We start from the raw sequence: 23,917 nt of genomic DNA on the forward strand, positions 1-23,917 counted from the left end.
CAAACCCCCCCAGATATTCAGTTTACTGTCAAAAAAGAAAAAGAAAACCAGAAAATATTCACAATATTAACTTACCGACCATCAGCAAAATCGATAAATCAGCTAATTGGTTCAGCTCTAATGGCAACCTTGAGCTACATGTCTGGTGAGGAACGGAGGTTAAAAAAAAATTTTTTTTTAAAAATCCAATCTTTTTCTTTTAGATTTAGATTAACACTAAAAAGTATTATTAACCTAAAAAATTCTTGTGTTTCTATGCATGTGTTTGTGCGCATGACCCTGACAGGTTCAGAACATTAGCCAGTCAATGGAGGTGCTGGACCTGCGGACATACAGAGACCTACAGTATGTGAGGAACACTGAGAGTCTAATGAAAGTGGTGGATGGAAAGCTGAAGGTGGCCTCTGAAAATCCCCGCAGTCTCAATCCAAAGGGCTTTCAGGTAATTGACTGTCTGTCACCTCCTGTACAGTGGTGCGTGTGTGTATTATCAAGTGAATGCAGATACTATTAGATGTGGCACTGCTCTCCTTGTGCACACAAACTTTGCCAGGTGCACTGCAATATCTTTTGCTCTTCACAGACAATAAAATTTTGTATGACTCTCGATAGACTGCCGCATAAGCATAGGTACACAAATTCACTTCCAAAACTATCTCTGAGTCATTGAGTCATGCGCAGAGGAAATTTGAGCAAATTCACATGCTCCTGAATTATTAAACTCTTGGACCTAGAAGAAGAGTTTCTTCCTTCATCCCTCTCTTTACATCCTCTCCTTTCCTCTCTTCACTCAACCTTTCATCCTACTCTATATACTTAACATATATTCACATTTATCTTCACCTTATCTCTATACAAGCCAAGAGTTAGCTGCCATTATCAGTGGGCCTTTTTGCCGTCCTGTCAGCACACTGTCTTGCCCAGGCCTTCTCTATATTTCTGAAACGCTTACAGATATTAGACAGACCATAAAATAGTTTGATTAAAAGATGCCTTGATAAATGCAAAGTGCGCTTTACCGCTGAAACCCTGGGACAAACATGACTGACTGTGTTTTGCTTTCAGTGTGTTTTATGAACAATATTCCAGTAGAGGTAACGAAGATATTTATGAAATTAGCCAATTCATCAGTAAAGCCTGAGATGACTACATTATGCAGAATGGTAATCATTATATCCCAGGTCTTGTCTGAATGCAAATCCAGAATCCAATAAAGGAAAAAAAAGCAGGATTTGACCAGAGCAGGTTGGCTGATGAATGCGTGCAGCTCAAAGTTGCCAATGGCAGAGCGTGGGAGATTAACGAGACAGAATTTCCACGGCTAGAAAAGGGGAAAATGAGATTTATGATGTGGCGCCACACGGGTGAGAGCTGCTCCATCACCAGATTTACGATAAACCTTAACAAGGAGGAAACAGCCCCTCCTGTGGCGGCCACACTTTATTGATACACCTATTTCTCTCGAGCCCTCTACTTTCCACGCGGGCAGCCTGGCTCTCCTGCTGCTTCCTGCACTCCTACCTACAGACACATTGTTCCTTTCACTTCTAAACATATGAGTCACAGACTAAGTTTATACCCAGCAGTACCATTTTCCTTAACTGTGGGTGAAAATGTAATCGCCCTAACCAGTGTAAAGTCAGTGGCTTTTCCGTCCACACAAAGGATTGTAAAATGGAAATAAAGCTGTACTTACAGATCATAATAAGAAGCCTGCACAAGTGAAAACACGTGGGTGGAAGCATGATCAGTACAGTTACAAAACAAGCAGGCAAATGAGAACGGATGATTTTATTGTAAAGGACATAAATATTAGGAGAAGATATGTGCACGGAAAGTCTAAGACAAAGCCGAGGAAAGAGAAATCGAATTTCAGTATGTTCTCCCGAAATATCAGGAATACATGTGATCACAGTAAATTATATCTTGTCATAGTAGCAGTTCTACTATCAGTCTCTTGAGAAATCAAGGCGCTAAAGGTATGGAACAGATGAACCAGCAGCCAGCTACCAGTTCCTGATTGAGAGAAAGGCTATGAACCAGAAGCAACAATTGGAGACTGAAAGGGTCCTCTGCACACAATGCCCTCTACAGAGTAGCATGGTCGACCTCATCCCCTGTCCTCTTTATTTTGTCAGGGTTTAATCTTCTCCATCTCCCTTTGCTTTTCCATATCTTCTCCTCTACGATGATTACCTTAGGAATTGAAAGACAAGGTGACCCAGCTGCTCCCCCTGCTGCCAGTGCTGGAACAGTACAAGGCTGACGCCAAGATGATCCTACGCCTTCGGGAGGAGGTGAGAAATCTATCCTTGGTGCTGATGGCCATCCAAGAGGAGATGGGGGCCTACGATTATGAGGAGCTGCGCCAGAGAGTCCTACTACTGGAGACCAGGCTCCACTCCTGCATGCAGAAACTAGGTATAAAATATATGCAAGTGGGTGTGGGGTAGGTGGGTATGTGGGCAATGAATGCTTGATTTGAAATTCATTATCATTGCAGCACTTAAACAATTTGAGGTTTGATAACAGCATTGCAGAGGGGAATTAATGATTAAATTAGGATCATCAGTGGTCAAAACTCCATTGTATATTGTCAACATTTCCACTCTCCTGAGAGCTCAGATTATCTGCATAAATTAAGAAAAATTGGCCCAGAAAGCCTGAATGAATAATTGATTTTGTTCTCATGTAATGTGTTAGCTTTAACTGATGATTTTACAAAATCCCACATATATACACTGATGACTTAACTAAAAGAGACTGCAGTTAGTGTTTAGCCTTTGGGTCATTAGTGTTTTGTTATTGTCTTCCATTGGATTTAAGCTTTTTCATAAAGGAAATAACTTCAAGCAGAGATAATTAGAAATAATAACCATATATTACTCCTAGAATTTTTTTTAAGTCTTCTACAAAACAGGATAAAAAAGGCAGAGAAAAGGACACTAAGACAATAATGGAAAGAACTCTTAGAAAAACCAATATTTAAATATACATTTGTAAAAATATCACTAAATGAATAAATCAATCAATTCAATCAATATTGCATATCAAAATGCAATACAATGTGTTTAGTGAAGATTCAATTAAAGATTCAATTGAAAACAAAGACCATTGTACAAAACGCTGACCTATTCATTTCTCCTAATAGCATATATGTAATAAACGCTCTTGAAATATACATTTTTGAGTTGTTAATGATGAGGTCATTCATAATTTTCTGTACTTAAAATTGTTTAAAGCTGAACCTCAGTAGATTTTAATAGAGATTTAAAAAGATTGAGATTCAATGCCTTATACGCCAACCTTATTTATATCTCCCACTGACATTTAGGGGATGCAATTATACCTCCTGCACTCCCAGCAAATTGCAAATGATGATATCAATAAATTCATTTACATACTTTTAAATGCATCCCATTTGAGAGTGCTAGAATCTCAGTTTTTGTTGCTTCTCACACACACACTCTCACACACACACACACACACACACACACACACACACACACACACACACACACACACACACACACACACACACACACACACACACACACTTATTAGGAATGCCTGTGAACCTGCTTATTCATGCAATTATCCAATCAGCCAATTATGTGGCACCACTGCAATGCATAAAACCATCTAAATAAAGGTAAGGATATTAAGTTTATGTTAATCAGAAGTCACTTTGACCGTGCCATGATTGTTGGTGCCAGACGGGCTGGTTTGAGTATTTCTGAAACTGCTGATTTCCTGGAATTGTCACACACAACAGTCTCTACAGTTTACTCAGAATGGTACAAAAAACAAAACGCATCGTGAGCAGCAGTTCTGCTAACAAAAACTGAGAATAGCCAGACTGGTTGAAGCTGTCTCCAGGAACAGGATAAGTGTTCTTTACAACTGTGCAGGAAAACATCTCAGAATGCATAGCACGTCAAACATTGTGGCAGATGGGCTACAACAACAGAAGACCATGTCAGGTTCCACTCCTGTCAGCCAAGAACAGAAATCTGAGGCTGCAGTGGGCACAAACTGGACAGTTGAAGACTGGAAAAACAGAGCCTGGTCTGATGGATCTGGATTTCTGCTGAGGCACACAGATGGTAGGGTCAGAATTTGGCATCAACAGCATGAATCCATGGACGAAACCTGTCTTGTGTCAGTATTCCAGGCTGGTGGTGGTGGTGGCGTAATGGTGTGGGGAATGTTTTCTTGGCACATTTTGAGCCCCTTAATATCAATCAATCATCATTTGAATGCTACAGCCTATCTGAGTATTGTTGCTGACCATGTGCATCCCTTTATGGCCACAATTTACACACCTTCTAATGGCTACTTCCGGCATGATAATGCACCAGGTCTCAATGCAAAAAGTCATCTCAAACTGGTTCCATGAAAATGACAGTGAGTTCAATGTACTTCAATGGTCTCCCCATTCATCGGATCTGAATCCAATAGAACGCTTTTGAGATTTGGTAGGACGGGAGATTCACAGCACGAATGTGTAGCTGACGAATCTGCAGAAATGATGTGATGCAATCATGTCAGTGTGAAAGAGAATCTCAAGGACTGTTTCCAACATGTTGTGGAATCCATGCCACAAAGAACTGAGGCTGTTTTGAAAGCAAAGACAGGCACTAGCCAGTATTAGTATGGTGTTGCTAATAAAGTGCTCACTTGTGTAGACAGTGCCATAGTGCACATGTGCTCTAGGGTATATATAGTAGACATAAATCTGTATGCCATCTTACCTCTTTCCCTTCTTTGATCTCCAGGCTGTGGGAAGCTCACCGGGGTCAGTAATCCCATCACAGTACGTGCATCAGGGTCAAGGTTCGGCTCCTGGATGACAGATACCATGATCCCCAGCTCAGACAACAGAGTAAGTCTCTGTTTCTATTTACACCCCTCAGGTCTTACCTTTTAATCCCTTCTACCCAAGTTTATAGTTCAGAGGATTTAATAGAACAAAAGTCATTGTCAAAAACCGGCCAAACTCTGTCAGCCGCTCAATGAAAAAAATAAACTCACAGCAATGCGGCTATGATACTTCAGTGACTGAGTGTTTTGCCTGAGTAGGACTTCTCGTGAGTTCTGGAGGAGGTGAGACACAGAGAAATGGGGATGCAAAGCTGAGGCACTGATGGATAGCATCCCTCTCCCTCCTCCCTGTCTTCCTCTGTCACTGCAACTCAAGCTGATTAATCACTTCATCATCAGCGGAGAAATGAATGAGTTGTTTGGGCTAAAGTTTTCTAAATCACCTAGGCAATTACCAGGAGTTTGCTGAGCTGCTCGGAACCCAGATGATATAGTAATGGCTTCAGCTGATTAGGGATGACATGTGGTTTTGTATGGGCAGGCACATGGTATGGAACACATGGGAAAAGACACGGGGGGGTGGAGGAATTGTGGGGTCTGGTAAAATGGAGAAGTGGTGGTGGTGGTGGACAGTTGAAAAGCTTATTAGCCATCTGTATAGGGGAAAAGAAACTGATGAAGTCCAATAGGAGAGATGAAGGTCGCCTTTTTCATCTCCACCCTGGATCATAACAGGTTAAATAGATATTACTGGCAGAAAAGGTCAATTTCTGTGATTGAAAGCCTTGATCTTTGTCTTAAAATCACTTGACTTGCTTTGATCAAATTAGACTCTTTAGATCAATGACTGATTGTATAAATAGCCAGATACATCGACAATATCGCATCAACACCCGCACCGATAATCATATCTGGGAGACGTTATTGTTGCCGAGGAGCCAAACAGACGAGAAAAAAAAAACATGTTTTAAATGTGCTAGAGCTTTGTCCTGGCTTAGCTCCTGCCTCCTGCTCAGCTCTAGGGACTCATTTAGCAGGCAGAGGAGAAACAATGCTAAATGTTCCATGATCTCTCCATAATTCACCTTCTCCATAATTCAGATGCTGTACCTCACTGCACCCTATTCCTCCCATACCCTTCCTTCTTCCCCAGTCAAACTGTTATTGAAGAAAAGTACCTAATCTACACCTGAGAGGGAGGCAAGAGCAGGGAAAGAGAAACAGGAGAAAAGCTATGGGTAGAACATCAGAGGAATTATAGCTTCATCACTGCAAAGTTCTTCTTGATATGTTCAGGACAAAAAAATAAATATCTAAGCCAACTGCAGTTTAATTGAATCAATTAAAAGCTGAACTGTCCTTCGACAGAAGCACTGGGGGAATGAGATGGCAGATGCAGCCAGACAGGGGCCAAGCTAGTGGAGAGATCCGTGGAGAGTGCTTGAGGAGAAATATAGAGCTGCTAAATGAATTGATTTTCTGTAAGTGTGGACTGGAAAGGGCAGGGAGCACAAGCAGTGGTCGACTGCAAATCTCACGCAACATTTTCACTTACACACACAGGAGAGATCAATAGTTCTGCACACACATTCAAGTATGCACAACTACATGAAGGCATACACTCACACTCCAACAAATAGAGATTTATCACATACAAGGAACACGCTTACTTTGCTCAGGGCATTGCCACCGGCCACAAAGAAACAGTGTCAGAGAGGTGTGTCGTATATAGCAGAACAACAATATTCTCCGATAACCTTCAGACCTTCATCAACTCATTTAATTGGTCCCTTCCTCCCAATGGGATTCATCTTTCTTCTTTTCACAGGTGTGGTCCATGGATGGTTACTTCAAGGGACGTCGTGTCCTGGAATACCGCACAATGAATGATTTCATGAAGGGCCAGAACTTTGTGCAGCACTTGCTGCCTCACCCCTGGGCAGGCACTGGCCATGTGGTTTACAACGGCTCACTGTACTACAACAAGTACCAGAGCAACATCATCATCAAGTACCACTTCCGTTCTCGAAGTGTGCTAGTGCAGCGCAGCCTGAGTGGGGCCGGCTATAACAACACCTTTCCCTACTCCTGGGGAGGTTCCTCTGACATCGATCTCATGGCGGATGAGAATGGCCTGTGGGCGGTTTATACCACCATCCCAAATGCTGGGAACATTGTCATTAGCCGCCTGGAGCCCCAGAGTCTAGAAGTGCTGCAGACTTGGGACACAGGTTTTCCCAAGCGCAGTGCTGGAGAGTCTTTTATGATCTGCGGTACACTTTACGTCACCAACTCCCACCTAGCTGGTGCCAAGATCTACTTTGCCTACTACACCAACACATCAAGCTATGAGTACACAGACATCCCCTTCCATAATCAATACTCCCACATCTCCATGATGGACTACAACCCCAGGGAGAGGGTCCTGTACACCTGGAACAACGGACACCAGGTGCTCTATAATGTCACACTGTTCCAGGTTATTAAGACTTCTGGGGACTGAGAGTCCACTCAAATAATGCTGTGATCATTGTTCGGGGAGGGACAATGGAGCTGGGTGGAGGTGGGCACAGTTTGTGGGAGGTGTGGGATGGGGGCTTCAGTGTATGGGCATAGGCTTGGATTTTTTTTAAAGAATTTCAATCTTCATAGAGATTGCTATTATTCACATTCTCAAAAAAACACTCCGACAGCAAGGTCGGTAAAGATAAAAAGACTGAGCGCTTCTTTATTTTTTCTTTCTGTGATGAGTAAGCATGGTTCTTTTTATTTGTGATGAGAAATAAATATCAATCTTTACCATTTATGACTTTGTATTTAATTGTCCTTTCATTTCAAATAGACCTTTGTTGTATTTGGAAGGGGTGAACAAACTCGCTGTGTTTTAAAATATGGCTTCAAACTTAGATGTGTACTCCCAAGATGGGTACCCTAAAAGCATAAAGATGTGACATTTCTTTTTTAGTTATGATTAACATTTGTTTTATTTCTTCTTGAATGAACGGGACACACATTTATTCTTTGTCGTTGACTGAAATCTATAGGAAACGTGAAATCAAAAAATCTTAATTTAATAATATGCCGAATGGCACAATTTCAAAAAAGTTAAAATCTGGAAATAATTATATCTACCTTGCTGATACTGAGTGGCCATTATTACTGCAGCCAAAACATAAAATAATGAGGTGACAGCATGTGAATACTGACAAGGCAATCTCTGGAGCTGCATTAAACCATATCTTTGAAAACATTTTGTCGAATTTCTTCCACCTACAGAAGCCAGGGCATAGGGTTCTGTGTAGTAAAACAGCATGCTCCCATATAATGAAACAGTTTTAAATTCAACTGCAACAGCCACAGCTGACACATCTGGTAAAAGGAGCAGGTGGTGGAGCGAAGGGTCGATAGGCACAAAAAGGAAAGGAGAAACTAAATGTAAAAGGAATTCTAAGAGGATTTATATCTGAGTAGAGAAATGAGCAGTTATTGTTGCTTGTCAAGCGCCAATCTGCTTTAATCTTGTTAGATGCGCAGGTCTTTTCAGGTGCTTTCCGCAGAGAAATGTTCAAACTGAAGACACACAGTGGGACACTCCTGACATGAACGTCTCAAACTGCAGACCTTTCAGTGCATCTTTTTTTTTTTTTTTTATCATTTGCAACTAAAAAAATCCTGAAGCCTCACAGCATTCTCTGCTGTCTAGAGGACACTTTGGAAAAAGACAACAGCCCACTGTGTTATCATATTATTCCTCTCATTTATAAAGGCTTGTGAGGGTGCATCAATTCTTTGCAGAGGCTGTGGTGGACACAGAAGACAGAATAAAATAGGAGGTATCACTTTTCTTTTCCCTGCATAACCATGGTGATTTAGTCATCCTGGATGACCTTTCTGTCAATAAGGTGCTGTGCTGAAGAGAACCCTGAGTTCAAACACAGTAGTGTCTGACATTTAAAGCACAATGCAATACACAACAATACAGACCATCCAAAAGTCTCAGATAAAAATAGTAAAGTATGAACTACACTGTGTGAGGGAAAGTAAATGAGTTATATATATAAAAATGTAGCTATGTAACTGTTAATAAGGAGACATTGAAATAGTTAACAGGAACAATGGCTGATGGAGACATTAATCAGTAAACTGCAATTACACATACACATATGTATGAAAGACTGATCTTGAGTGAAAGACTGATCTTGCTGTCCTGAGATCGGATTCACCACAGCATCCTCTCTGCTCTCACACTGTCTAAAAAAATAAAAATAAAAAAATAAAAAAAAGCAGCAGTCAGCTGCTAATAATAAATAAATAAATAAATAGCACAGTCCATCCTGGGTGTGCAGGCAATTATAAAACAGGGTCGAAGGTTACTCATTGTAAAAAAGGGTTTCACAGATCACCCTTTAGTCAAGTGCGGCGCTGACAGTTTTACCAGTACACAAAAGGTATTTAATGTTAGGCATGACTGGCTGGAATAGGCCTTCAATTTCCAGCCAACAAACTTTTCCCCTTAACAGAGAGCAGGGAAGGAAACAAAGACTGCACACAGATAATGCAATCTCCATGATCAAACAAACTGGAAAATCTAGTCTCCAGACTGGAAAAATGCACTCATTTAAGAAATGTGAAAGGAACATCTATCCAATCATGTCCATATTCTACTCACGTAAGACCTGAAACTAAATGGGCTCCACGATAGAAACAAATTTTTTTCATCAATTTGAACTTGTTACAGTAAAAATAAAAACAAAACAAAACAAAACAAAAAAACCAATGCATTTAGTTAGAATAAAAAAAGAAATATATAAGTTATTGCCACTCTCCCATTCAGTCAATATTTTCTCTTCACTTTTAATAAATTCTTGCAAATTCATGTTTCTGTAAGGGAAATGAAACAAAAAGCTATGCTGTTATGCAGCTATGCTGTAGTAAAGGAAAAAAAACCCATAAGTTTTGCTGACAACTTTTTTTGCTGGACCACAACAGTGGGGCCAGCCCTGTAAATGCAAATGTCCGCGACTGACTGACTGATGATAAGGCTACACCACTGGTTAGCCGAATGCCGTGTGGTCGGCCAACCATTGGTGCTGGAGTTCCCCCACTGGCTGTTGCCCTTTCAAAATGAATTTGCGCAAAAAGTTAGGGGGGTTGTTTAAAGGCAGTGTTGCCAAATTAGTGCCTTTGTCACTATATTCGCCAACCTGTCAGACCCCTTTAGATATCATCAATGGATAAATGTCAAATTTGTGTATAAACCATTAAATAACTATGAAGGAGCAGTTTAGTATCACTCAACAGTGTCAGAGTAGATGAATGCAAAAAGTGTGGTGTAAAACTCAATATGATGCAAAACTTGAAGCACAAAAAAGTTGTTAATATTAGGTAGCAATGATTAGTTATTGGTTTTGTGTCACCTCGCACCTGATTTATGTTTAAACCCATTGGGACAATACTGAACTGGATAAAGTAAATTAGGAAAGTCTGGACCTAAATGTGGAGCTTGCAGTTGTAGATGACGATATGATCACTCTGAACAATAAATTAGTAAACTGCTTAAATCTACATGCTGAACTAAATGATCAAAGTGAATCAAGTGTACTCATGGAGGTGAGCATGATACTGTGAGCATGACAATAACTGATGAAAACATGTATATGGAGCTGTCACAAATTTGATTTTGAGAAAAGGCAGGTGGATAATTTATACACAAAATCACATGAAAGCTCTCGGTGGAGCAGAAAGACAAATATTCACATCTCAGATTATAAAGAAGTTCATTTTTGTAAGAACTGAATGGAAGAATTGCTGTCTTTGATGCCAATGAGAACATCATAATGAATTTGGCATCTGGAGACAGTTGCACAGTCAAACACACACGCAGTACTGTAATGCAGGTAACTTTGATATTGAATTTAAAAATGAAGGCGTATCCAAGGTCGTGTTGCCAGGACCTCAGTAATCTTTTTAACTTACATTAGTTCCCCCCAAATGTAGAGAATAGTTGATAGGTAATAAATATCTATTGTTGGCAAACACTGATATAGCATGGTGTAATACATAAGATCGCTCTGTATTACATAGTATAAAGTTGTAGATTAAAAGTTTAGAGATAACTGTTGTCATGCGTGGTCAAACACGGAAGAATCTACATCTAGTTCACCTTGAAAGGCCCACAGCCATTTCGTCAGTTAAATTTTCCACTGGTGTGGGGTTGAGCAGTGACTCTGCCAGAACATTTCCTTGATGCAGAGTCGTAGAGGTCCCTAGGGAAAACAACGCAGAATTTTTATTTGGGGCTGTATTAATCTACAAAAACCACTCTGTGAGCAGCACGCATTAAAGCATAGCAGAAATCCAAAATGAACAATAGAGCACAGACCAGCACTGGCAGTTCGATCTACTTAAAGTGGCTATAAGCATGCATTCTCACATGCATTTGAACTGATTGAGTGCAGGTATGGCAGCAATAGAGTGCACAGGGGTGAGGCTGCATAGGCAGGAGCAGAGATAGAGGCCAAAATTCAAGAATTAAAAAAGCCCAGTTGCCACTTTATTGTGCTGCTATCCCTGGGAGGAAGGATTTATTTTGATGGAAACAATCATCTGTGTGTGCAGCTGCTCGAGAGACTTGTCTTTGATGAAACTGTTGCGTACATACAGAGTACTTTTGCTTTCTGTCCCTGAAGTTCATATAGTCCATACTGGTTACAACTAACTTTATCCTGACAGCAAGTGGTCAAACTCTTGTTTCATATATCTGCTAATTCAGTTTTTTTTTTCCACTGTACCATTCTTCCTCATTAATTGCACCCTCAGCCGCACTTGGAACAACACCTCCTCTCCTCCAGATTCACAGTAAACAAACTTTTCCTCAACTCCCCAACCCTCGAGGTGACACTTTGAACAAAGCTTCCGATGTTTGTTTCCTCATGATTAAACATAACTTACACTCGGTGTCCTTATTTCCCCCAGTATTTCATATTCATGTTTGAACTCAAAAAGGATGTGCTGTGGTGTGGAGATTGAATGATGGGTTAGTGAGAGGGGAGGTAATTTTACTCCACTTAACTCCTCAGAGAACCTTGCTCATTAATTGGCTCTTTAATTATGTTTTGAGCTTTCATTGATTCAGCACTCACATCCCTAATCTCATTAGGTACTATTTTGTGAAGGACAGTAAAGTAGAATCATTCCAGCCTGTAACCATGGCTTATTCAGTTTTATAACCCCGACGTCCTGACATCGTACACCTCACTGAGGTAGTAAAGCCTTACCATAAAAGACTGAACTGCAGTGTCTCCTGGATCCCCATTCTCTTTCTGTAATTACAGTACGATGCAGCTAGTGAAAAGATATAATGGTTTAGCTCTGGTGTGCTGAAGGGGTAAGGATACATAAACTCAAACATCACCATCACATCAATATAGCCACAAGCAGATATGAGCAATAAGAGTTCAATAAGTGCAATAAGTCAATATCACTGAAAATGACAACAACAAAAAAAATAATGAGGGGGGGAGAAACACTTTCAGCACCTGCAATGCTCCAAGATGGTACAAGACACAACAAAAAAAAATGCGTTGGAAGTAGATAAGGGTTTACTGACGTAACTTTTATAGAATAAAGACTTGAATGACAAATTGGGCCTTTATAAATCATTATTTAACAATCAAAACTTTGTCAACCTGGACAGCACATTTTACCGTATAAACATTTTTATAATTGTAGCGCCCATGTAGCTAAATGCAGTCAAAAGCAATAGCAGGATCACTTGTCATACCCACCACACTGGTTTATAAAACAATATGTTCATGAGGAAGAGCAATTTTGTGTACTGTTGTTTTCTTTATTTTTTTAAGACAGTTTTGAATATAAAACAAGGATTATTTGTTTAGCTAACTCTAGATGTGCTGAATGATAAAATCAGGTGAAAAACAGACACGTTTGTGATACATCGTTATACAGGTGAGGGTGTTTCCTGCTTTCGCATATCAGCCTGTCGCACCTCCGCCAGTGCCATTAGGTCAGCTGCAGGGTCCTCAGCTGGAAGCCGTTCACTGATGTTTCGCTTGCTATACCAGTACATCTTCCAGTGGGGGGGGGGCGTATTGGGGGTGCCTTTACAGGGCTGTTGGCCCCCAAACATTACTCATCCTCTGGAGCCACAGCCACTAGCTGGCTTTCTCTGCATCAACTCCCAGTTCCTTCACAGCTTTCAGGCTTGCCCTGTCATGCCAGCACCACAGAGCAGTTGGACTAGCGCTTTGCCGACAAAGCCCCGGCATCCGACCTCCACGGGGTAAACCCTTGCTTTCGAGTGAGTTTCTTGGCACTCCATTGCCAGCTCTTAGTAACTGAGTTGCATCCTTTCATGGGCTGCTATCATGCCCTCCTCCCAGGGGATGGTAAGCTCGATCATGAGGACCTTTTCTCCACTGCAGACCACATGACGATGTTTGGCCGGATAGTGGTTGTAGTGGTCTCTCTTGGTAAGACCAGCTGCCTTCTGTGGTCTGCCAACATCTGCCACTTTTTGCCAGGTCTGAGTATTGTGTTCCTCTCTTGTTCAGGTGCTTGGAGTATGCTGCCTGGCTAGACGAAGCTGTTAGGATAGGCTTTGCTGTTTCTGGGATGCTCTTTGCTACTACCCTGCTCTAGCCTGGTGACTGCGTCCACCACCATGGACTTTTGCTGTTTCTTGGAGGCTTTTGACCAGAACTGTTGAGGCCAATGACCAGTCTGAACTGAAACGGTCACCTCTTGGTGTTTCAAACTGGTGACGGCATGGTCTACCTTCCACTTGCGGCATGTGTGGATAGGGTATTTCGCACTCTTATGAGCCGGTCTGCGGGCTCCTCCAGCTCCAGTACAAGGGGCTTTCTCTTGCTTGTTCTCTTGCTTGTACCCTAGCCTGATTAATTTCATAGGGAACTCCAGCATGTTCGAGGCATGCATGTGAAAAGCAGCTGGGCAAGCCAAAACTACTTAAGGATGTAGTTGTGTGCTAGACTGTGCATCCTGCTGACCTCTGATGTGGGAATTTCAAAGACCTTTAGCAGCCATATCACTTTGTTATAGTGTGTTGTAGCACCACACTTTTTGCTTCCCAGGCAGATGGCTTCGATTGATCTTTGCCAGGCGCTCCATGTGTTTTTGCTTGGCTAGCTTCCCCATTAGAAGATGGTCATTCTCCTTGTCAGGATAGAGAAGAAAATCTTCCCCTCCACATTCAACAAAGTAATGCTTCTGAACTGGCTGATGGTATGGGAGTTCTGCTCTTTGGGAATAAACACACCGATGGCTTGCTGCCACTCTGATGGTTTTTGCTGCTTCCTCCAAACTGCTTTTATGAGCCTTCATAGCACCACCTGGGGGCAGTTCTTGTACAGCTTGTAGGGGAGCCCATTAGGCCAGGGGGCTGATGCTGACCTTGCCTTCTTGATGACTTCCTCCACCCCTCGCAGTTTAGGTGGCGAGGCATCAAACGGCAAGGTTGGTGGAGCTGGGCGTGGCACATGCCCTGGGGTGCCAAGGGTTGTAGCTCATCTGTTGTCAGTGTACTTAAACAATATCACTGATTATAAAACAAGGATTATTTGTTTAGTTAACTCCAGATGTTTTGAAGGACAAATGAGGACAAAAAGAGACAGGTTGTGTGATAGAACTACAGTTTTTGGCTATATTTCAACAAGAAATACATTTTTGATGGGGACCTGTTCAGGGGAAGTCTTTGCACAGTGCATTCATTAGTTATGGCAGTGTTTTTTAAACCGGACCTACTCACAAAACTGACAACCAGTCATAACAGAGTTTTGGATTTTAAAATACTTTGGGGCCAGTTCAGCCCTGCTTTGTACAAGATTCAGTTGTACAGTTATGTTTAAAGGAATTTCTATGTTCTAGAAGCACCATTCCCATCCATGCAAGTACAAGCAAGAGCTGAAAACATGTTGAACATTGACCAGAACCCTGTGTAGGATAACTGACCTGAGGAAAGTGATGAGTAGCAGCTGCTTGGCTTAGCAAAAATGGGGGTGATCATCTGTGATGGACAATTTGCACTGTATGAAATTTATTGTGACAATTACCTTATCATTCTCCTTGAAAGCCTATATTTCACGGAGAATATACCCTATGAAAACAGATTTATTAACAGGAATCATCATTTCCCCTGCAGCTGATATTACAAGCCAGATATGATGGGGACACTCAAGCTGATACCTCTTGAGCCAAGACTCTTGGAAATAAGCTCTGCATTCGAAGTTGTGTTTATGACAGTTATATTTCCAGAGTTCAAACTATTTCAATAGAATCATCTCAAACAGTGAATTTGCTCATGGCAGCAAGTAAATCTGTGTGACACTGTTGTGTTGAGTTTAAATTTGATTTTAATGTAGAAATTCAAAGTGCCAGCCAAAAGTACAGCTTCTTGTTGACTTCCAAATGAGCAGTTGAGCTCTAGCGCTGAAAAAAATTGGTTAGATATCAAATAATTTCTAGTGTGACTGGGCAACCCTGTCTCCTAGAAATTGCTTTTATATAATACTAAACTGTTTTCTCAATTACATTGTGGTGAAAAAAAATAAAATCAAGTTCTGGCCGGATTAGGGCAACTTGTTTTGAGTGAATGAAGAACTTCATTTATGTATTGCACTGGAGTCACAAGGAGTTGGTTGGGGTGGAGGCCAGGTGCACAAAACACAGGACTTTGAGAGACCAGCTTGGCATCCAGATCTCGGTCTGTGGTTGGTTTTAGGCAACAAAAGCCTGAAGGCTTTAAACTCAGAGGCTCAGAAAGAGCCTCTATGTTCCGTGCATAGTAAATCTACAATGTTATGTATTGTGAATCAGGTATGTTGCTCCAAGATCCACAGCTGTCTCTTTCTACAAAGTTTTCCCTCAACCCACCTACACATGGCTTTAATGCATTAACAAGTTCAAATGATGTCAGTGAATGCAGTAGAAGTATTGCTACCTTAATTCTTGGGAAAAACTGACTGTCTATGTTGCTGGATTTACTGTGTAAAGTATGGTTACCAGTGGACAGGGTAACACAATGTTCTCAAGTTAGTCTCACAACAGCCTGCAGGTACTATGTCTGCAGCATTAGGATAGATTCATTGTAGAACTGGTTTTTGTTAAGGATACTTTACGTAAAATGCAGTTGGAAAAAAAAAAAAAAAAAAAAAAAAATCATGCTTTATTTTATATAACAACCACGTTAAACAGTTTAGTCAGGCAATTTGCTTGGAATGGGTTATTATGGATTATTATTAATATATGCAGAGTTGATATTTGGCATCTAGGCTCTAACTTTGTCACTCGCTAAGCATACACCACACTGAGCACAGTAGAGATCAGGGAGCGATTATATTGTAATTAACTCCCCCGAGGCTTACCGGTGATTGCTGGGGTGGAGGTGGAGTTTGTGAAAGAAATCTGTTAAAGACTGGATGCAAACAATATGGGGTCTTGCTTATCAGTGGTCAAAAACTGTCATGGAGGGGCTATTTAAGCACAACATTGGTGTTCATTTGTAATCGTTTTCCTTTTGAGCAGTAGCCTGTACTGGCTCGAAGAATAGCACAAACCAATAAAAAACATTTAAAAAAAAAAGGCACCAGCACAGACCTAAAGCTATTATAAAAAGGACTAACTATTAGAAACAGATGAATCACTTACATATTTCATATATTTTGTCCCTTTTTTTGATCGAGGTTACGCACTGCTTAACCTGCTTAAATTAAGGGGGTCCCAGATTGTGACTACGACTTCCAACACACACACACACACACAGGGTTTAAATACATGCTGCTTGTAGACCAGCTTTTGTACCAGGCAGTATTCATTATCCTGGACAAAGTACACTGAAGTTTTAGCCAGAACAGATGTGACCATCAAAAATCTTTAATGGTGGCTCTAGTCTTTTTTTAATATTTCTCATAAATTTCAGGCTAATATTCTAACTTGGTAGAACATGTTTAGCATGTTAATTAGAAGAGTTTGTTTTCAAGCAGGGTGTAGGTATATGCAACCCCCAGTACTAGAAATGCGGGGCAGCAATGGAATAAGCAATTTCTAATGCGGCACCGTAAATTAGAAAGTCCAGACAAGAGAATTGAGGGGGACAGGTAGAGTGACAGTGAAATCCAGGTTAGGTGAGAAGACTGTCAGATCACAGGCCTTCTCTACTGTATGTCAGTGAGACAAGATGCCATTCTCTCCCCAAAATATCAAAAGAGATGAGGGAAGCTCGCTGAAGAGACAAAACTCTTCTCTCTCTCTGTCCTTTCTATTCTACAACAAATGAAGTATTCAAAAGAGGAAAAAAGTGCTCTGTCAGAATACACCAGGGGCAGTGACCATGGGAATGGTAACAGGAGGGAGCCCATTTCACAGACCTCAAGTGCTATGTGACTAAAACACAGAACTAATTGCACCAAGACCAAAAGGCCAAATCTCCAAGGACACATCTAAAGTGTTCAAATTTCAGTCTCCTTCTGGTGGGGTTGACTGCACAGGTTTTGAACTGTGGATATTTTTATGTTGCATCAAAACTGACTCCTACTGTAATTTCTGATATATCAAAACTTGTCAGACATTCACAAAGACTAGACACATCCAGAGGCAGAACACAGCTGCCGATCATGGAAACTATGAGCACATTCACATACTGTGAGATGATACGAACTGTCAACGGAACCTGCTGTTGCTAATTCACACCTGCCTTATCAGATGATTACGGATGGCCTCACCTCAGCGCAGACCCATCTGATCCAACATCAAACGACTGTCACACAATAATTGCACACAGGTAGAGAATAAAATTATAAATGTGAAATTAATACATAAAGACACAACGTGGTCCAGGTGATATGGATTATTGTCAGAAGATAATGCGTACCTACAGCGCATAGAGCCAAATATACATGCATTTATAGGAAAATTAGCATATTGATTTTAAAAGGCCACAATTCAATCGCAGAAATATGGCCAATACCCTACAATGGACCTCTGGCATGACCTGTTATTGAATGTGTGGGTGTACATGGTGTCAAGAGAGTATATGCATTTTGTCTTGTCCATATTTTTCTCAAAGAATATCTATTCCTTTTTAATTTATTCAGTACCACTGAATGTCTTATGTTACATCTGCTTGGGTAGCTGTTTATGCAGTATGCATCTGCTTGTTTGTAATATTATTGGTGCTAAGCTCAAACTAGAGCTGTGGGCAGGAGTTCAGTTGAATTGTAACATCTTGCGAAACTCCCAAACTTTAGTTTATATTGCGTTTATAGGTTCTCAGGTATCTTTTGAGGCAGCTTCAAATACTGCACCTCTCTCTCAATTATTGTGTCTGTCTCTCTTCCCCCTACAGTGTGTGCTGAATTTTGCTCCAGGTTGAGACGTGCGAGTTCACATTGCTCCATAAAGCTGTTGTATAATTCATGCCTATAGAATACATATTCTGTTTTAAACATCTCATACATCAAGCCCACACATTCATAAAATGGTTTCACCATACCTCACACATGCACTAAACCACACTGAGGCTTGACATTTAATAAGAGTTTAGGTATTCATTTATGTGTGAAAGCACAAAAGCCTCAAAGTGAAATCACTGAAGAAAGAAATCCATGAATCTGGATTCATATAGTTGTAATTATTTTTGTTCAAATTGCATTAGGAAGAAAAATCTCACCAATAGACTTTTGGGTGAGTAGGGACACCAAAATACCTTTTTAATAAATATGCAGAAGCATTAGGAAGTTTCCACCTGGGAAATGCTGCCTTTTCTTGCCCTGATGCAACAGGGCCCCACCCTTGTCATCTCCAGAGTAACACAAAGTAAAGGTAATTAAAAACAGTGGCTTCAGCCCCACCCATCCATAACCATTGCAGGCTTCACGCACCATGCTACATTAATATGCAAATTGGAGCAAGGGCTGTGATCACTGCGTTTTACTGATCCAGTTATTAAATTCATTTCCCAAAAACAAGTGACAGGAGCTGCTGAGGTAGTCAATGGCTTTTTCCCCTCTATCTGGATATTAATGAGCCTTTATCAATTTTACTTTCATCAGCAGGGAGATGGAGGGGACAGAGCACACTGGCACCGCCACCCCACTCTGCAGTCACAGCCATTCACAGGGCCGTCCATCACCAAAGCAACCCAGGGACACAGAGGGAGCAGGATCGCCATCTCCTCTTGCTGCCCGCCCTCAGGCCCATGTATCATCGGTCTGGTGCTGCATGTACAGCTACACACTGGGATGAAATGATCATGTTGTTGCAGTGACTGCAACAGGTGATGTCACACAGCAGCCAAAATGCTGCAGTCTCTGAGGAGCAGCACTGTCAAACCACTGATCTCGCTGGCAAGAGTAGCAGTCTGCAATTCAATGTGAAACACACACACACACACACACACACACACACACACACACACACACACACACAGTGTAGGTTATCACTGACTTTCTTTTGCAAAGCAGTGATACTTGAAAATGAAAAGAAGGTACTGTTACATTTTGTTGTTTCTTCTGACAAATGCACACCCTCATACACTCACAAAACGGTGAAGCATCAAAACAACTTTCCCGAATAAGAAAAACAACTGACTTTCAACAGTCAAATCAAAGTGGAAGAGCAGGCAAAATGAAGGTTTCCTCATGGGTTGTGTGTGGGAACAATCAATTTCTTGCGCTACTTGCCTTTTTATTTGTATCTGAAGTGACCTTAGGCAAAAACTAAAGTGGGGGGACATTAGCAAACCAGCAAGCATCGTTATAGAAATTACTAGGAAATCATGGGGCCACAGGGAGCAATTATGTGCTTTGCATTTACAAAGCTGCACAGGAGAGTGATGGGTGAAAAGATGAAGAGCAGACATCGAAAATATTGAGCTTTAGGCGAGTAGGAGAAAGTGGGGCGAGAGCGCAGGATAAGGAGATCAGAAAGAAAGAGCAGGTTGGAATATCAGTAGAGGCAGCAGATGAGTGTATTGAAAGTGAGGTTTATGGCAGGATAAGAGGAGAACTGTGAAGAAGAGGAATTTCAATGGCATAGAAGTGGACTTGTAAGTGTAATTGAGTGAACACAAGTGAGGAAAAAGTGGAAGAAAAAAAAAATAGCCAAGTCTCTAGAGCATACATTTTCTGTCACGGTGATAACTTGCATTTCTAATACGGCTTCTCAGTCTTTCTAAGGCATCTATTTCAAATGGCTCTCTGTCCCCACTAAAGCTCCCCACACTGCCAGATGTGAGCAGTGATGAGCTGGCCTGGTGACATGACCAGGCTGAGTCTGGGGCTGGGCTGATAAGAGTGAGGTGGAGGAGGTCACTAAACCCACTGTATTGAGACATAACCACTGGTCAATTCAATCTCCTTAAGGACACAGGAGTCCAAACCGCAATCAGAACATTTCATATCACAGCGGGGTCCCCCCCCAAATATAAAATCGGAGGAGAAAAGGAGAAAGGTAGAGGAATGAGTGAAGGAGAAAGTAAAAGAAAAGAAAAAAAAAAGGGGGAGTGTCAGGCAGTAGTTACAGGCAGGGGTGGGAACTTTGGAGGTTACCGCAACAGCCCAGCCCTTAATTTCCTCCCAGTGTTATTGTAACCAGTGATTAAGTTCCAGCTGATCTCAAGAGGAAACGAGGGGAGGAACATCAGAGAACACATTCACTAACAGATTCAGTAAAACTTTAGCGCTCTTACAAACAAGCTAACACTGTCGGGATGTCGGGCTCTGTAAAAAAAAAAAAAAAAAAAAAAAAAATAGAATGAGGCTCTCCCCAGCGTTTTAATTATTCATATCAGCGTGTGCTTGACTTTCAGAGAAGAGCAGAGCTGTACACATACAGGCCACCCAGTGGATCAAACACCAAGCCGACTGCAACAGAGGATCAAGCGACAAAGACACCAAACCACCCTCTGATGCACAAAAATAAAGAGTTGAGGATGAATAGGAGAAGCTGAGGGAAGGATGAAGTATACAAAAGCAGCAGTCTAAAATTGACTGGAGACTATAGGCCGCCTGTGGACACCCACAGACCTAGAACAAAATAAAAGATTTAAAGTTTGCATCCTCTGCCTACTTAGAGCACAACAGGCAAGATGTGGCCTTGTTTTTGCAGCTCCTAATTTTAGACTAACTTCACTTGAATTCTTAATGCAGGCAAATGGACACACAAGGTTCAAACATTTTGTACTGAATCCCCCTAATGATCTATCAGATGAGATTACTATCAAGGCTTCTACTATTACTCAATTAAGCCAAAGCTTCAGCAGCAGCAGTGCAAAGTGAGTAAAATGATTAAACTGTTGAACCTTAGTTGTTCAGACTGGTTTTACACGGGGGCTGATTGAACAAACAATGGAGGCCCAGATGTTGCCAAATGGATCTAGTGGCGCTCCGTGGAAAACTAATTTACCACATTTAAGTGTAGATTTATTGTGAACAAATAAAGTGAAAGACTGTTCTCTGTCTGACCCATTACAATTACACCAAAGAGGTTGAGACACTGGTCTAGCTTTTTCATGTCTACCATGGATGACATTGAAATGATGTGAGAGAGTTGGTATTTTGCAAGACAGATGCATTGTCATTATTTTGGACAAGGAAAATGAGAAGTGTGGAGATTTTCTTTTAATTTCCTCACTTTCAGTTTATTTACTTATGTGTGTGCATATGTGACCAAGGGATACTCAATTAGACAAGATCCAGAATTAACTGGAAACAGAAGCTGCAAATTGATTTTATTTACAGGGCATTAAAATGAAATAGTCTTTTCTCTTATAGCTAAGCAGAAGATAAATGTAAGCTAAAAAAGGGGATAAATAAAAAATAAAACAAAAAAAACAGTGTGGGGCTGGACTGGACTATAAGGGAAGTTAGTATAGAGTTATGTCTAAAAGAGGTAAGATACGCAGGCAGATTAATACACAAATACCACACACGATTCAGTTTGAGTCAAAGTTGTCCAACACTACTTCAAAAGATCCCTACAGGCAGCAAACTAGGGTGACTCAAACCAAACAAAGCATGCATTCAATATGGCTACTCTACTACTCAGCTCCCTTCCTAACAGCAAAAAACACAGCTAGAAAAATAAATGGAGCCATACATGGTCCATACAATTGAATCAGTAAAAGATACACTACAATTTGATGACAGACTTTTGGAAAAACAGTCATTGGCTTTTCTAGCAATTTTTTTCCCCTCTAAAACATTGAAACAAATACTTAAGCATTACAAACATTTAATAAAGTATATGCAATTTAAAATAATCCTACCTTGCTGAACTGGACCACAGTTTCGTCCTCACTCAGACATGCAGAATCTACATATTATAAAGGAGCATAGGTAAATGATGTACTGAGGACACTAAAAAAACATTTCCAAATGTCACTAAGCAAGTAAAGTAAGTAAGTAAAACTAAGTTTTAGTCCCTGTTTAGTCCCAACATGAGGAATCAAAAAAAATATAAACATTTCATTTCAGACTATGAGCTAAAAGCAGCATTTGATGGCTCTACAAGTATGAAAATCATGCTTTTAAACATACTTACCAAACAAGGGCTGGCCTCAAGGGCTGTCTGTCAAATGTGTCTCAAACCAGGAAGAAAGGCCCAGGTGAGCTTTCAGCCCCTTTTTATAGACTCTGCCCCCTTTTCTGGGTCCTAGTGCTCGACCACTTTCCCTCTTAACTTTCCCTCCACATCTACCCCCAATTTGAAAGGTCACTGTCTCAGTGAAAAAGTAATTAAAACCGTTTCATGCCAGTTGTAAACCCATGGTCTGAACACTGCCTTGACCGGTTGGCTGGAAGCCTAAGGGATGTCATTTCCATTATTACTTCTAATATGTTCATCTGGGCTGCATACAGATTTTGGCAGACTAAAAGGGTTTGTGTAATGGCCTGCTGTATTCCTATGGGATCGTCTCGCTACTACAGGGGAGGTAATAGAAGGTTCATTGTATAATGGGTCTGCTAGCCAATCTAACTGAGGCTCTGGCTGTATTGCAAGTTGTAGGTCTTCAGGTAGCAAGTCATGGGGTACGGCTGGCAGATAAGGGTTTCCAGAGTTTAGAGGCTGTATGTTAACCATTATTATACATCCCAAATCTCTTACCGTTTCAGCCATATAAAGATCATTTTCCTCCCCTTCATACAAACTGTGCAGCTCAGGTGAAAAAAGAATCAGGAGTGTCTGCACAGCCAGTAATTGGGAGAACTTCGTAACATAACTCTGACCTATTAATATTTTTCTGGCCAAGCTCTGTTCCTTGTTCAGATTTTGTAATCCCTTTTTTTGTAATCCACACAATGCACAGTGTCATAAAGCGTATGGTCCAATGCATCCTGAATATTATTGTGCCCAAGTGGATGATTCCTTCGAAAAGACAAGGGTACTTAGTGCCTGTATCCCCATTGCATTCAGGGTCAGGTGCCTATTCCTACATTCAAGCATGTTGATATGAATAACTCAGCCTCTGCTGATGCTCAGCTGTCCACTCATGGGTGGTATTTGGGGCTAAGTTATTGTCTGTTTTGCCAAGCAAAAAAGTTTATTCTGTTGTGTTGTGCGGAAAAAAAATTTATCTGAGGCAGGTACTTTGGCCGTTTTCTTTCCTTTTCAGGTGGCAGCTGCAGCGTATTAGTTTTTGCTCCCTATTATGATGGTCTTCCGGGCAACCAATACCAATACCATCATCCGAGGGAGGGTCTTACTAAGGACATTGACATCAAGTTACAAGTAATCTGTGTTGGGGATTCCTAATGCTTTTGCAGCTTTCAACTGCATCTAGTTGCACTCTCACAATTTATCTACACATTGTGACTGAAAGTGTTCTGTAAAGAAATCTGCTCTAATATCAAGTTTGGAGGGGACTGTGATATGCCCCCACTTTCTTCCACTACTGGACATTCCACTATAAGTCCAGGTGGACTTCATTGTGTTAGCTTGAGCTTGAAAAGCCCCCCCTGCTTCCCACTCCATAGGGTGCGGGTTTCCTTGCGGCAAAACTGAAGTAGCTATCATTTATTTCCACTGTTGCTTGCTGTCCTGATCCTTTTTTGGGGCC

The 23,917-nt window shown here is 41.1% G+C and overlaps 1 protein-coding gene and 1 long non-coding RNA gene across 4 annotated transcripts in view; one reads left to right on the forward strand and one right to left on the reverse strand.

Moving 5' to 3' along the window:
• The window catches only part of olfm2a (olfactomedin 2a), a 44,085-nt gene extending 36,056 nt beyond the window's left edge, over positions 1 to 8,029 (forward strand). For all 3 annotated transcript variants that reach the window (XM_040157448.1, XM_040157458.1, XM_040157439.1), the window contains 4 exons: positions 287 to 442; positions 2,202 to 2,421; positions 4,779 to 4,885; positions 6,653 to 8,029. In XM_040157448.1, the coding sequence (XP_040013382.1) occupies positions 287 to 442; positions 2,202 to 2,421; positions 4,779 to 4,885; positions 6,653 to 7,327 (1,158 nt within the window). In that variant the 3' untranslated portion in view covers positions 7,328 to 8,029. The remainder of the gene's footprint in view (positions 1 to 286; positions 443 to 2,201; positions 2,422 to 4,778; positions 4,886 to 6,652) is intronic.
• A 4,420-nt stretch (positions 8,030 to 12,449) lies between these two features.
• Positions 12,450 to 22,458, reverse strand: LOC120806371. Its single transcript, XR_005709688.1, has 3 exons — positions 22,402 to 22,458; positions 22,127 to 22,173; positions 12,450 to 14,401 (listed from the first exon to the last, which is right to left on the reverse strand). It is a non-coding gene; the product is annotated as an uncharacterized LOC120806371 (long non-coding RNA).
• Between the last annotated feature and the right edge of the window lie 1,459 nt (positions 22,459 to 23,917).

The sequence above is a fragment of the Xiphias gladius genome, chromosome 3 (genome assembly GCF_016859285.1).
Source record: "Xiphias gladius isolate SHS-SW01 ecotype Sanya breed wild chromosome 3, ASM1685928v1, whole genome shotgun sequence".
NCBI lineage: Eukaryota > Metazoa > Chordata > Actinopteri > Istiophoriformes > Xiphiidae > Xiphias > Xiphias gladius.